Below are 13,423 nucleotides of genomic sequence, written 5' to 3'. Positions count from 1 at the left end.
TAGAAAGAAACCATTTATAATTATTTATCATGCCCACATAGGCACAATTTACTAGCAAAAGGGATAATGGGATACTATATGATAGGGGCGTGAGTTTATGTCATAGAATAAATAATTGCGTAGGTATAGAACGGACACTCGGAGCTAGATTTACCTCACCCGGGGACACCCCGGACACTTCATACAAACAACCTCGTTTTACACAGACATTACCTTAGGGTATAGAGGAGAAAAAAAAAATAAACATACTTAAATAATGTTATTAAACAGGTACTCATTTAATAAATTGTCCTTTTTAAATAAACAAAAATAGATCACATATACTTATTATAATTTGTAAACAAAAACCTTATTTAAAACGTAAGTAGATGAATATTAGCCGCTTTGCGATTTCAACTCATCGAGTTTTTCGCCGAACGATTTGACTCCGGGTGCATTAATTTTCTGGAACCAATCCTCCTTTTCTAGCCTGTTGTACCACAATCTTAGATTTATAAACTCTTGGGGAATAGGCAAAAACAAATTCAGCGAAGCCAATGACGAAATGCACGACACATCTGCCAAAGTTACGTGGTCTGTGACCAAAAATGGCGTTTGTTCTAAATATTTATCTAACACGCTGTAGACTTCCTTCAACGCTGCTATTTGCTCTTCCGTCAGTTCTTTTAGTCCTTTCTTCAAACTGTCGACTCCCGAAATAATCTTCGGTGTCATACAGGTGCTTTCAAAATACATGCGCTGGTCGACGATTGATTTTATTTTTAAATCGCTAGGGTACAATGAACTTTGTGGCGCGAACTTGCTTGTCAAATATGTCATTATGACGTGACTGTCACAGATAATAAAACCTTCGTCGTCTAGCACGGGGACTGTGTGCAGTGGGTTCTTTTTGAGGAACTCTGGTTTTCTGTTTTCGCCGAGCATTGGATTGACGTCGGCATATTGTAGTTTGTCGGTTATTTTTAATATTTCGATGGTCATTAGAACCGCGCGGGAGGGCGCACTGGCGTTACACTTGTACAGGACCGACATGTTGGATGGTTGAATCGAGACTGAGACTGAGATGGCGCGTCCAAGTTGTTTATATGTACCCATCGGCTATCGCTCACAGGATAACGACGATTGGTCGATGTACCGTCGGCCGCGCTAAGTCTTTACCTATTTATATTGTCACATATTCGGAGTTATGTAAACCCATTTCTATTCATTCATTTCTATTTTCTATCATTTTCCGTATTCAGTTCTTCTATCGTGTGGGTTGTGAGGTGGATTACCAACCTCATCAACCCTGGTGTCAGTGTTACTATAGAGCCGCCTAAGGCCCCTGACATGACTCATGTAACGACTACGTAATTACATCAGTAAATAGTAACCGGGACCAACGGTATAACGTGCCTTACGAAGCACGGATCGTCTTCATCATAAACTGCCTATATACGTCCCACTGCTGGGCACAGGCCTCCCCTCAATCAACCGGAGGGGGTATGGAGCATACTCCACCACGCTGCTCCACTGCGGGTTGGTGGAGGTGTTTTTACGGCTAATAGCTGGGACCAACGGCTTAACGTGCCTTCCGAAGCACGGATCGTCTTACTTTCGGACAATCAGGCGATCAGCCTGTAATGTCTTAACCAAACTAGGGATCAAAAAGTGATTTTTGTGATATGTCCCCACCGGGGTTCGAACCCGGGACCTCCGGATCGTGAGCCCAACGCTCATCCACTGGACCACGGAGGCCGTTTAAGTAATTAGGGGCTTTCCTGGCTACGTTCCCCAAACAAATATAGATGGCGTTGTGCAATGTCGCCTTCGTTTAATCTTTTTCATGGATAACTGACAAATGGAATTCCATAGTCTCTGCTTACCCCGGTGCGAAATAGGCATGAGTTTTCAGCCCATTAACGTCCCCACTGCTGGGGCACGAGCCTTCCCTATGGATGAATAGGGAGATCGGGCCTTAAACCATCACGCGGGCCCAGTGCGGATTGATGGTTATTAACGACTGCTAATGCAGCCGGGACCAACGGCTTAACGTGCATTCCGAAGCACGGAGGAGCTCGAGATGAAAACTTTTTTTTGTGGTCACCCATCCTATGACAGGCCTTTGCGAAAGTTGCTTAACTTCAACAATCGTAGACCGAGCGCGTTTACCGCTGCGCCACCGAGCTCCTCGAGTTTATGTTTGTATGTGTGTGTTTATTTTGTATTTTATTGCGGCTGACTGTACAGCGTACGGTCATACGATAAGTTAAATTGAAAAATGACGCGTATTATGCGAATGAATTGGTTATACATAATATTGCATATAGCGGAATGGTACGTTTGGTTTTGATAACACTTTTGTATTCCTATTACCTTATCAAAACCTTTGTAGTGTAGGTAATGTCTGCACCTTGACTTCTTAACTAGAGATCTCGAGTTCGATACCCGTTCGGGAAAAAGACGTTTGACTCATTGTCCTTTGAACGTTATTCTTTCAAATATAATCCACTCAGACGAAGCCCTGAGCCGACTCGGCACCCACAAGCCTGTTGTCTTTAATTATGTACGGTCAAGAGTATTAATATGTATACACTTTGGTACCATGTCGCATTAACTTTTTTGACAAATTGAAACTGTAAGTCTCACTAAATGTCAAATATGTTAGTGCGACAGAGTCCTAAAGTGGGTTCATTATATTGCTCATGACTGTACCCAGTGAGGCGACGTTTTGACTCATTGTCCTTTAAGCGTTATTCCGTAAAGTCAATAGTTTCCTTCTTACTTGACAATAAGAGTTTGTTTTCAAAAGCATTTACTTGAGTATTCAGGGGTTATCTGAGCCATGTCACTTAAGTTGATCGATATGTTTGTTTTCTTTTCGCTTCTCGACTTATTATAATTAATCAGCATAACGGAACATAAACTCACGCCTATTACCCACCGGGGTAAGCAGAGACTAATGGATTCCATTTGCTTTGATCCTGATATATATCTCTTGCTTCCTCCACATTCATCCATCGTTTCATACATGCACGCCGGTTTAGAGTACATATATACAATATACATACATACATAAACTTCCGCCCGTATTCCCCGAAGGGGTGGGAAGAACTACAAATAATCAAGAAACTATTTGCAGCCACTTTTGATACATAGTACTAAGGTGGATAATGATAAACCGTATGATGATAGGGGATTATCCTATCGCTCTTACAGATGATCCATCATGTTCAGGACGCTGTCCCTTTGTCGCCTTTTACGACATGCACGGGAGGATAGGCAGCTGAACGCATTCTATGTTTTTTCTTTACTCCCAGTCCAGCAGAGGAGTTCGTTCAGAGTAGATCGTACTAAACCTTTTCTAAAGACATCTCCAATTTGGTCGATGTACAAATCCCGGTCCCGGGTTCGAATCCCGGTGGGGACATTATCACAAAAATCACTTTGTGGTCCCTAGTTTGGTTAGGACATTACAGGCTGATCTCCTGATTGTCCAAAAAGTAAAATGATCCGTGCTTCGGAAGGTACGTTAAGCCGTTGGTCCCTGTTACTACTTACTGATGTAAGTAAGTAGCCTTTACCTGAGCCATGTCAGGGGCCTTTGGCCCAATAATAACCCTGAAACCAGGGTTGATGAGGTTGGTAATTCACCTCACAACCCCCACTATAGAAGAAAAAGAATGTACAAATGGTGTCCAAAGATTTATCAAATTCGATGACTTCGGCGCGTGCGGTTTCTACGGCGCATCTAGCGCGTGCACATTTAGAATCCACGCGATAGAAAAAATAAATAAAGGGAATGTGTCATACATCATGAGCGGTGGGCACGGATCGTCGCGCATTGGATGCCTCATGACGGGTACAGGCGTCGTGGTAGACCTCGAAAGAGATGGCGTGACGACTTGGACGCTTGCCGGAGGGACTAGCCGGAGTACGCACAGGACCGCGAAAAATGGAAAGATGAAGGGGAGGCCTTTGCCCAGCAGTGGGATCTTGTAGGATAGATTAGATTAGACATACCTCATCAAGCTCCCGCTTTGTGGTGAACTGTTCCAGCAGTGTTTTGATGACGGTCCCGAGGCGGCGCATCAGCCCTTGTGATTTGAACCTGCACAGATAATATTTATAAGTACAGTCATGAGCAATATCGTGTACCCACTTTAGAACCCTGTCGCACTATCATATTTGACATTTAATGGGACTTACGGTTTGATTTGTCAAAAAAGTGAATGTGACATGGTTTCAAAGTGTATACATATTAGTACTCGTGTCCGTACGTCATGGCCGTGGTAGTCCTGCGATCCTGCGCGATTACGTTAGCCAGAGAGGCGGCCAATCAGCTCGCGACAACAAACACTTCAGAACCCGACACCGACCGGGTCGACGATTTCCCTCATTCAGCGCTTATGGCTATCGACCCACTGGGCTTGATTAATTCTTTCAAATATAATCCACTCTGACGAAGCCCTGAGCCGACTGGACACCCTCAAGCCTGTTGTCGTAAATTACGTGCCGGGTGAGAGCCCTCAGCGCTTCCCATTTGTCCGGCCAAAATTAATGCCATCTGCGACAAATCTACAATAAGTAAAAAAAAAACAAACCTCTGACTCTCATTCTGAAGTCGTAAGTTGAAAACCAGCACGTACCTTATATCCTACTATCTCCCTAGCGCTATCCCGTCACCATGCTACAACACATTGTTAATGAAAACTAATATAATTATTGGTTTCTCTATGCTATTTATTAGTATAAATGGCCAACTCACGCATGCGCGATGTCGTCGAACCGTGAGTATATGAAGTCCCTGGCGATGTAGTATCCGACCGGCGATTGGATGACGAGTATTAGGACGCGCGCCGCGTCCTGACGACGAACCTCTGAGTTGTCTTCTATGCACCACGTCAGATACCTGATGCGGGAGAATACAGTCATTAGTAGCCCGAAGCTGATGCGGGAGAATACAGTTACTTGATGCGGAAGAATACAGTCTTTAGTAGTCAGAAAATTATGCGGGTGTATGCTGTCTTTAGTAGCCCGAAGCTGATGCGGGAGAATACAGTCTTTATTAGGCAGAAACTGATGCGAAAGAATACAATCATCATTAGCCAGAAACTGATGTGGGAGAATACAGTCATTAGTAGTCAGAAACTGTTGCGGGAAAATACAGTCATTAGTAGCCAGAAACTGATGTAAGAGAATACAGTCAGTAGTAGTCAGAAACTGTTGCGGGAAAATACAGTCATTAGTAGCCAGAAACTGTTGCGGGAGAATAGTCATTCTGAAACTGATGCAGGAGTATACAGTCATTAGTAGTCAGAAAATGGTGCGGGAGTACAGTCATTAGTAGTCAGAGACTGTTGCGGGTAAATACAGTCATTCAGAAACTGATGCAGGAGTATACAGTCATTAGTAGCGAGAAAATTATGCGGGAGTATACAGCCATTAGTAGCCAGAAACTGATACGGGAGAACACAATTGTAAAATTAGTTTTAAATCTTGTGTTTGAGACATAAGTATTCTTTTACCATCTCTATATTGTTGTTCTTGTCATTTGTTGGTGGTACTTACTGCCGGAGTATCCAGACCACGTTCGTACAGGACAGACCGTACATGGCTTGGTCCTTGGCGCTGGCGACGTTGGCCTTCTGGTTGCGAGCCAGCAGGAACCTCCACTCTCGTACGCCGCCGCGCCTCACCGCCACACAGTACACTATACGACGGAGGTCCAGAGGGATCCTGGAGGAAATACATAACATAAAGCCTTATATTCGTCCCAGTGTTGGACACAAACCTCCCCTTAATCAATTGGAGCATACTCCACCACGCTACTGCAGTGTGGGTACTACCCAGCTTTCTGTAAGACCAACGTGATAGGTGGTGAGCTGTATCGCCGTCTATAATGGTCGAGACAACTGTGTAAAGAAAATTTTTTTCTTGTCTTCTTCTATCGTGTGGGTTGTGAGGTGAATTACCAACCTCATCAACCCTGGTATCAAGGTTATTATTGGGCCGCCAAAAACCCCTGACATGGCACACGTAACGATTACTCACATCATCTAAGTAGTAACCGGGACCACCGATTTAACGTACCTTCCGTAGCACGAATCATCTTACTTTCAGACAATCAGGTGATCACCCTGTAATGTCCTAACCGAACTGGGGATCACAAAGATGATTTTCGTGATATGTTCTCATCGGGATTCGAACCTGGGACCTCCGGATCATGAGCTCAACGCTCAACCACTAGACCACTGAGGCCGTTTTTTCCTTGTAATAAAGTATATAAGTATTGCACTCACGGGTTGTTGGCATCCGGGTCGGTCTCGTCCATCCACTGCTGGAATAGATCCACTGCATTCTCCTCGCACCCAGGATACATCGACTTGCACGCCCAGGTCGATGTTAACGTCTGCAAGAAGTCAAATTTATCGTCTAAGTCAAAGATTATTAAATGCGTTTCGGAGGTATGTCATCTAAAGTGTATTGGTCCCCGATACCGACCTCGCCGGCGTGGTCGATTTCCCTCATTCAGCGCTTATCGCTATCGGCCCACTAGGGTCAATTAACTCTTACAAATATAATCCTCTCAAGTGACACCCTGAGCGAAGGATCGCGCCCATCTGGGCACCTCAGGCCTGTTGTCTTAAATTTTGTACCGCGTGAGAGCCCTTAGCATACTGCCTCAATAAGTTTCGTCAAATGAAAGTGTTATGAACTGGTTTTCCGTTCGCGGATCAGTCAGGCAGTCGCTTCTGTAAAAAACCGGCCCTGTCCAATCTTCAGGTTAGGTAAGCGGACCTTGTGACGACGGGATAACGTTAGGGAGATGATGACTTAACCAGACACGCACCTGCAACTTGACGCTGTTGAGGTCTTCCCCGTTGAGGATCGCCTTCCTGGACAATCCACCCGCCTGCATGTACTGGTCACCTGTACAATACAATAATGCTTATTCAAAAAAAAATGACTGGGAGGGTCGGGTAACACACGGCACCAGCGGGTCGCAGGTAAAAGCGTCTCCGATCCTGTCACAAGGTGCAGGAAGGAAGACAGAGTGGGTTCTATCTACCTACTCAGCCTGAATCCACCCACTGTTGGGTATAGGCCTCCTCTCTTTCACGCAATCCTTTCCGGTCCTGTGCAAGTTTCATCCACTGCTTTCTGGCATACTTCAATGTCATCCGACCATCGGGCTGATGGTCTGTCTCGATATCGCATATCCTTGGCCACTATTCCGTAACAACTTTAGTCCGAATGATGTCGTTCCATCTTGCCAAGTTTCCTCCCCATCTCCACTGAAGCTTGGCGACTCGTATACCTACATCTTCGGCTTTCTCTGCTGTATAACAATGTTATGGTCACCTATGCAGCCTCCGTGGTCTAGTGGTTAGAGCGTTAGGCTCTCGATCTTTGTTTGGTAAGGACTTTTCAGGCTTGATTGTCCGAAAAAGTAAGATGATTCCGTGCTTCGGAGGGCACGTTATGCCGTTGGTCCCGGCTATCAGCCGTAAAAACAGCTCCACCAACCCGCATTGGAGCAGCGTGGTGGAGTATGCTCCATACCCCCTCCGGCTAATTGAGGGGAGGCCTGTGCAGCAGTGAGACGTATATAGGCTGTTTATGTTATGTTTATGTGGTCACCTATGAGCTGGCGGATGAACTTCTGCAGCGCTCCGTACTCGGACGTCCTCAGTAGTACGCTCTCAAGTTTGCTGATGCCGCGCAGACCAGACATGAGCGGCAAATACTCCATCTCGCGTTGGAGGTAGTTCGCTAATCTGCAAAGAACAAATCAAATCATTGTTTGTTGAAAACAAACATTTTAAAACTTGGGGTAGTGAGGCGAGGGAATTGATCAGGGAGATCGGCCGGAGACTCAAAGTCAGAGGGGGTGACCCTAGGTCTGCGTCTGACCTGGTCCAACGCCTGTCAGTGGCTGTGCAACGGGGCAATGCCGCTGGTTCGTTTGGACCAGGTCAGATTCAGAACACTTAAACGCCTAGTTAGACGTGACGAAGTTACGTATACATTGTTTTAGTAGTAGGTGTTGTAAAAAGCTTGAAACGGCCTAATGCGGTGAAAAATGGTGAAAGTGAAGTTTGGTGCGAGTTCAGATGGTTCCGAACATTCCGATATCAAAAACATAAACAAGCGGCAAAGAAAGAGGGTAGACAGATATGTGCCCTTAGAAAATTATGGATCTACATACTCCGCTCCAATCTCATCAGTCATCCCGTGATCATGGCACTTGCAACAGTGTCGAAATATCGGGAGTCTCATATCCACATTTAAACGCGGTAAGAACCCGTTATTATGTGCTTTAATTATGAAGTTACGTATGTTTCTGGTTATGCGACAAATCGTATCATTATCAAAATCAAAATTGTGACCTTTTAAAACATTATATAATGTTTTGGGAAACGTAGCCTGGAAAGTTCCTATTTGGCCGCACTCAACGTCACACCAACATGCGCATGTGTTGTACACACCAATGTGTCTGTGTTAAGCAAGGTTTTTTGTATGAAGTGTCCGGGGTGTAGAAATGACTTACTGCAATGTGATGCTGTAGTCAAGCTGCTGTGTCCACGAGAAGGCGAAGGCGTCTGACAGCAGCTGGACGCGGCCCAGCTGTGGGATGGTGCTGTATTGGTCGCTGTTCAGTGTCTTGATAAGCAGCTGCCAATTGCGCTTGTCATAGTTTATGCGGTAGGGTGCTGGAGAAAGAGCATTTATCAACGTATTAAAATTTGACCTCTGAGGTCGAGGAGGAGTCGCGATCCGGAGGTCCTGGGTTCGAATCCCGGCGGGATAATATCACAAAAATCACTTTTCGATCCCTAGTTTTGTTAGGACATGTCAGGGGCCTTTGGCAGCTCAATTATAACCCTGACACCAGGGTTGATGAGGTTGGTATTCTACCTCACAACCCACACGATAAGAAGAAGAAGTTAGGACATTACAGGCTGATCACCAAATTATCTAAAAGTAAGGTGAACCGTGCTTAGGAAGGCACGTTAAGCAGTTGACCCCGATTACTACTTACTGATGCAAGTTAGTAGGCCTCGTCAATGCTTTCGGCCAAGTCTAGGGCCAAGGGCAAACCCATCAAACACATACATACATACATAAACTCACGCCCGTAATCCCTAATGGGGTGGGCAGAGCCACAAGTAATCAAAGACAACTTGCAGCCACTGTTGATACGAATTCCAAAGATGGATATGATGAACCTTATGGTGATAAGGGATCAGCCTATCGCCCATAACATTAGTCCATCATGTTAGAGGACACAATCCCTCTGTCGGTTTTGTCGGTCAAACCCATCAAAGGTAAAAACAAAAGACATTTACTTATGTAAAAATTGACGAATCAGATTGTAACTACGAGTATGTTATTAATTGAATAAATATACACTTCTCATCAAAAAAATCGAAACACTTCCGTTTTCATTGTTTCTGTCCGAATTTAACACAAAAAAGAATTTATACGATGAAAAAAAAAACATAAATGTATAGCTGGCAGTTTGGCCATTACAGTAATAAGCGAAAATTCTAAATTCAAAATTAGAATTTCATTTGTTTATCTTATAAACGAAATGAATCACTGTTTTGAGACAAATGTGTGTTTAGGGTTGGAGTACATTTAGCGTTTAAAAACTAAAAATTGGCGCCTATCCTTAAACTTTTTGTTTTTTATTTCAATACTGTGACTTTGGGACGTCTGAAAAAGGTTTTTTTTCTAAAACGTATCGATACTTCGCCCACAGAAGCCGCCCAAGTTGTGGCATTGCTGGATTCTGGCCTTAGTCAGCGTGTTGTGGCTGCAAGACTGCATCTAAGCCTGTCATCTGTTCAGAGAGTCTATAAACGTTATCGGGAGACTGGTTTGTTCACGCGCCGTTCAGGATCTGGCAGGAATCGGGTCACTTCTGAGCGAGATGATCGATTTATTGTAACAACTTCTTTAAGAAATCGACGCCTTAACGCTTTTCAACTGCAGCAGCGGCTTCGTGTTGTACGAAGGGTGGCTGTAAGTGACTCTACAATTAGAAGAAGGTTGAAGGATCGTGGACTGGTACCGCATGAGCCAGCAAATGGGCCGAAATTAACTGCAGACCATCGAAGAGCGCGCCTTAACTTTGCACGTGAGCACCTAAATTGGTCATACCTACAGAACCGCCACCATAGCTGACCTTTTCTTCAATGCAGCATTGTGCATAGCGTTCTCCGTCTCTTCTGTAGACCTTGTTCCTTCCGTCGTTACCATACAGCATAATTTTACACTCATCAGAAAAGAGAACTTTGCTCCACTGTAGGTATGACCAATTTAGGTGCTCACGTGCAAAGTTAAGGCGCGCTCTTCGATGGTCTGCAGTTAATTTCGGCCCATTTGCTGGCTTATGCGGTACCAGTCCACGATCCTTCAACCTTCTTCTAATTGTAGAGTCACTTACAGCCACCCTTCGTACAACACGAAGCCGCTGCTGCAGTTGAAAAGCGTTAAGGCGTCGATTTCTTAAAGAAGTTGTTACAATAAATCGATCATCTCGCTCAGAAGTGACCCGATTCCTGCCAGATCCTGAACGGCGCGTGAACAAACCAGTCTTCCGATAACGTTTATAGACTCTATGAACAGATGACAGGCTTAGATGCAGTCTTGCAGCCACAACACGCTGACTAAGGCCAGAATCCAGCAATGCCACAACTTGGGCGGCTTCTGTGGGCGAAGTATCGATACGTTTTAGAAAAAAAACCTTTTTCAGACGTCCCAAAGTCACAGTATTGAAATAAAAAACAAAAAGTTTAAGGATAGGCGCCAATTTTTAGTTTTTAAACGCTAAATGTACTCCAACCCTAAACACACATTTGTCTCAAAACAGTGATTCATTTCGTTTATAAGATAAACAAATGAAATTCTAATTTTGAATTTAGAATTTTCGCTTATTACTGTAATGGCCAAACTGCCAGCTATACATTTATGTATTTTTTCTACTCCTCTACTTTAATCTGGCATTTAAATAACCAAAAAGTCTAATATAAGTACATACATAATTAAACTCTTTGAAAAAGTGTACGCTCTATGGCCTATAAAAGCATTGTTTACAAAGTGTAACTGTACTATAATGTCGGCAAAAAAGCATTGTTGTTGTTTTTTTTTTTTTTTTGACCTGGAAACTGGCACCTTTACTTTGTTTGGTGCCATAGATATACTATAAAAAAAAAGTATACATTTGCCGCCATTTTCCCGCGCGTTGGAAAATAAATTGGAAAATTTTTGTGTTTCGTTTCAAAACACTAAAAAGTATAAAATAAAAAGGAAAAATGACGTCGTCGTAGAAAAAGTATTGTATGCAACGTTGTATAACTAGGTCAAAAAATGCTCGTGGCGTCTCTTATTGCGATGTTCGCCAAGGCTCACATCGCAACTCACGCCACTCGCATTTTTTGACCCTTCTTATACAACTGTTGCATAAAATACTATTTTTTCATCGTATGAATTCTTTTTTGTGTTAAATTCGGACAGAAACAATGAAAACGGAAGTGTTTCGATTTTTTTGATGAGAAGTGTATATATTTGACTTTGAGAATGATACGTACCAATCATGTCATAGTTGAATATGATCCACTCGTTTGCCTTCGCCGAGTGTTCGAAGCGGTGCTGCTGGTGACAAGGAACATCGTGAAAAACAGTAGATATAATAGTTGAAGAAGGTTACAAGCATGGTATAACTAATGCAAGGTATGCTCAAAAGTGACAGCTAACATTTCAAGGTTAGCCGCGCACATTTTCTGGGTGCTTCTCCAAAAAAGATCAAGACGACCAAAGACTAGGCTGTATGGAATAAGTTCCCTTTGCCTGCCCGAATGGGCAAATAAAAAAAAGTTTAGCCGCGCTGACGTCATCCCACGTCCTCTCCATCCGTTGGGCTTTTCGGCGGGAAACGGGAACGGGACAGTTGCTTTCTTCATTGAGTAATCTAAATAATTAATACGAAGTGGTGTTTTGTGGTTAATGATCGCATTAAGTTAGTCGGAAGACATTCGCGAGTGTTATTATATTGGAGTATTCAATAAACAAAGTGTATCTGCCTATTTTCGCTTCGTGCCGGGGAGCCGCTTCATAACTCAAAAGTTTATGCGGACTTTTGAGTTAATTCGTTTGGGGTTCGGAGTAGGAGTCTACTCCGAGGGTGGGGGCTTAGGTTTCATCATCATCACCTTTCATCATTTCATTAATCATCAAGAAAAAAAATACGTCAGACATGGCTGTATGGGCATAGTTCCCTTTGCCTTACCCTTCGGGGAAAACCAAAACTAAAAAAAAAAAATCTCCATCCGTTGCCATTTTGTAAAAAATAAATTAAGCAGGTACCCACGACCAATGTTTTTCATTTGCAAGGCAATTTTGAACTTTTAGTAAAAGATTTACTTACAGTTTTAATGATTTTGATATAATAATATGTGACAAGTAATAGCTATTAAATACATTAAGTTATAGGCTACTTACAAAAATAGTCATATGAAATACTTTTTTCAAAACATTAAAACGATTTTCTTTTCATCATTTTGGACTGGTTCCTTTATACATTGTTTTAAGTTTACGCGGTTATTATCATAATTAAAACACATAATAACGGGTTCTTACCGCGTTTAAATGGGTATAGGAGTCTCATATCCCCATTTAAACGCGGTAAGAACCCGTTATTATGTGTTTTAATTCTGGTTCCTATTTCTAGATAAAAACCATAATGGTGGTGATTCCTGTGCAAACCATCTTTTCGGCGGATAAGAAAATGACGGGTATAACTTAAAATAAAATTAGGAGGTGTCTGCAGGACTCGAGGCCTTAAGCTTCCTTCGCCTCATCATACATCGTACCTCGTTGGCGACGCCCTCTTCCACGCTCAGCCACTGCACTGGCTCTGCTGGCTGGTCAGCCTCGCTCTGGCACATCACGCTGAGGGGGATCCACCACGACACCGCTGTCGGAGCCTTCACGCCCAGGTTGATGTAGCGTTTCTGAAAGTTACAGTTGTGTGTAAATGTGGGTAGGTAGAGATACATCTGTAGGTATGTGTGGGAGATGTTATTTAATAATAATAGTAACGTTAAAGTCATGGACGCAGCCAGCATTATGGGTACATTAGCGCTGGGTAGGATTGGAGGCGGGCTTTTTAAGTAAGTTTTAGTTTAACTGTTGTTCTTCTATCGTGTGGTTGTGAGGTGGAGTACCAACCTCATCAACCCTGGTGTCAGGGTTACTATTGAGCCGCCAAAGGCCCCTGACATGACTCATATAACGACTAAATACTTACATCAGTAAGTAGTAACCGGGACCAACGGCTTAACGTGCCTTCCGAAGCACGGATCGTCTTACTTTCGGACAATCAGGTGATCAGCCTGTAATGTCCTAACCAAACTAGGGACCACAAAGTAATGTT

At 43.4% G+C, this 13,423-nt stretch overlaps 2 protein-coding genes across 3 annotated transcripts in view; both read right to left on the bottom strand.

The window, feature by feature from the left end:
* The window catches only part of LOC126377008 (aminopeptidase N-like), a 63,883-nt gene that overhangs the window by 1,442 nt on the left and 49,018 nt on the right, over positions 1-13,423 (bottom strand). For both annotated transcript variants that reach the window (XM_050024590.1, XM_050024591.1), the window contains exons 11-19: positions 12,861-13,001; positions 11,580-11,640; positions 8,534-8,696; positions 7,624-7,760; positions 6,833-6,912; positions 6,282-6,391; positions 5,551-5,718; positions 4,748-4,891; positions 4,003-4,090 (exon numbers count right to left, since the gene is read on the bottom strand). In XM_050024590.1, the coding sequence (XP_049880547.1) occupies positions 4,003-4,090; positions 4,748-4,891; positions 5,551-5,718; positions 6,282-6,391; positions 6,833-6,912; positions 7,624-7,760; positions 8,534-8,696; positions 11,580-11,640; positions 12,861-13,001 (1,092 nt within the window). The remainder of the gene's footprint in view (positions 1-4,002; positions 4,091-4,747; positions 4,892-5,550; positions 5,719-6,281; positions 6,392-6,832; positions 6,913-7,623; positions 7,761-8,533; positions 8,697-11,579; positions 11,641-12,860; positions 13,002-13,423) is intronic.
* On the bottom strand, positions 255-1,184 carry LOC126377203 (glutathione S-transferase 1-like). The gene has a single exon (XM_050024898.1). It carries the CDS (start codon positions 1,093-1,095, stop codon positions 376-378), a length of 720 nt encoding a protein of 239 aa, XP_049880855.1. The 5' UTR covers positions 1,096-1,184; the 3' UTR covers positions 255-375.

The sequence above is a fragment of the Pectinophora gossypiella genome, chromosome 22 (assembly GCF_024362695.1).
Source record: "Pectinophora gossypiella chromosome 22, ilPecGoss1.1, whole genome shotgun sequence".
In the NCBI taxonomy this organism is placed as follows: domain Eukaryota; kingdom Metazoa; phylum Arthropoda; class Insecta; order Lepidoptera; family Gelechiidae; genus Pectinophora; species Pectinophora gossypiella.
The sequence above is the reverse complement of the archived record's forward strand: the minus strand, read 5'-3'. Positions and strand labels throughout refer to the sequence as shown.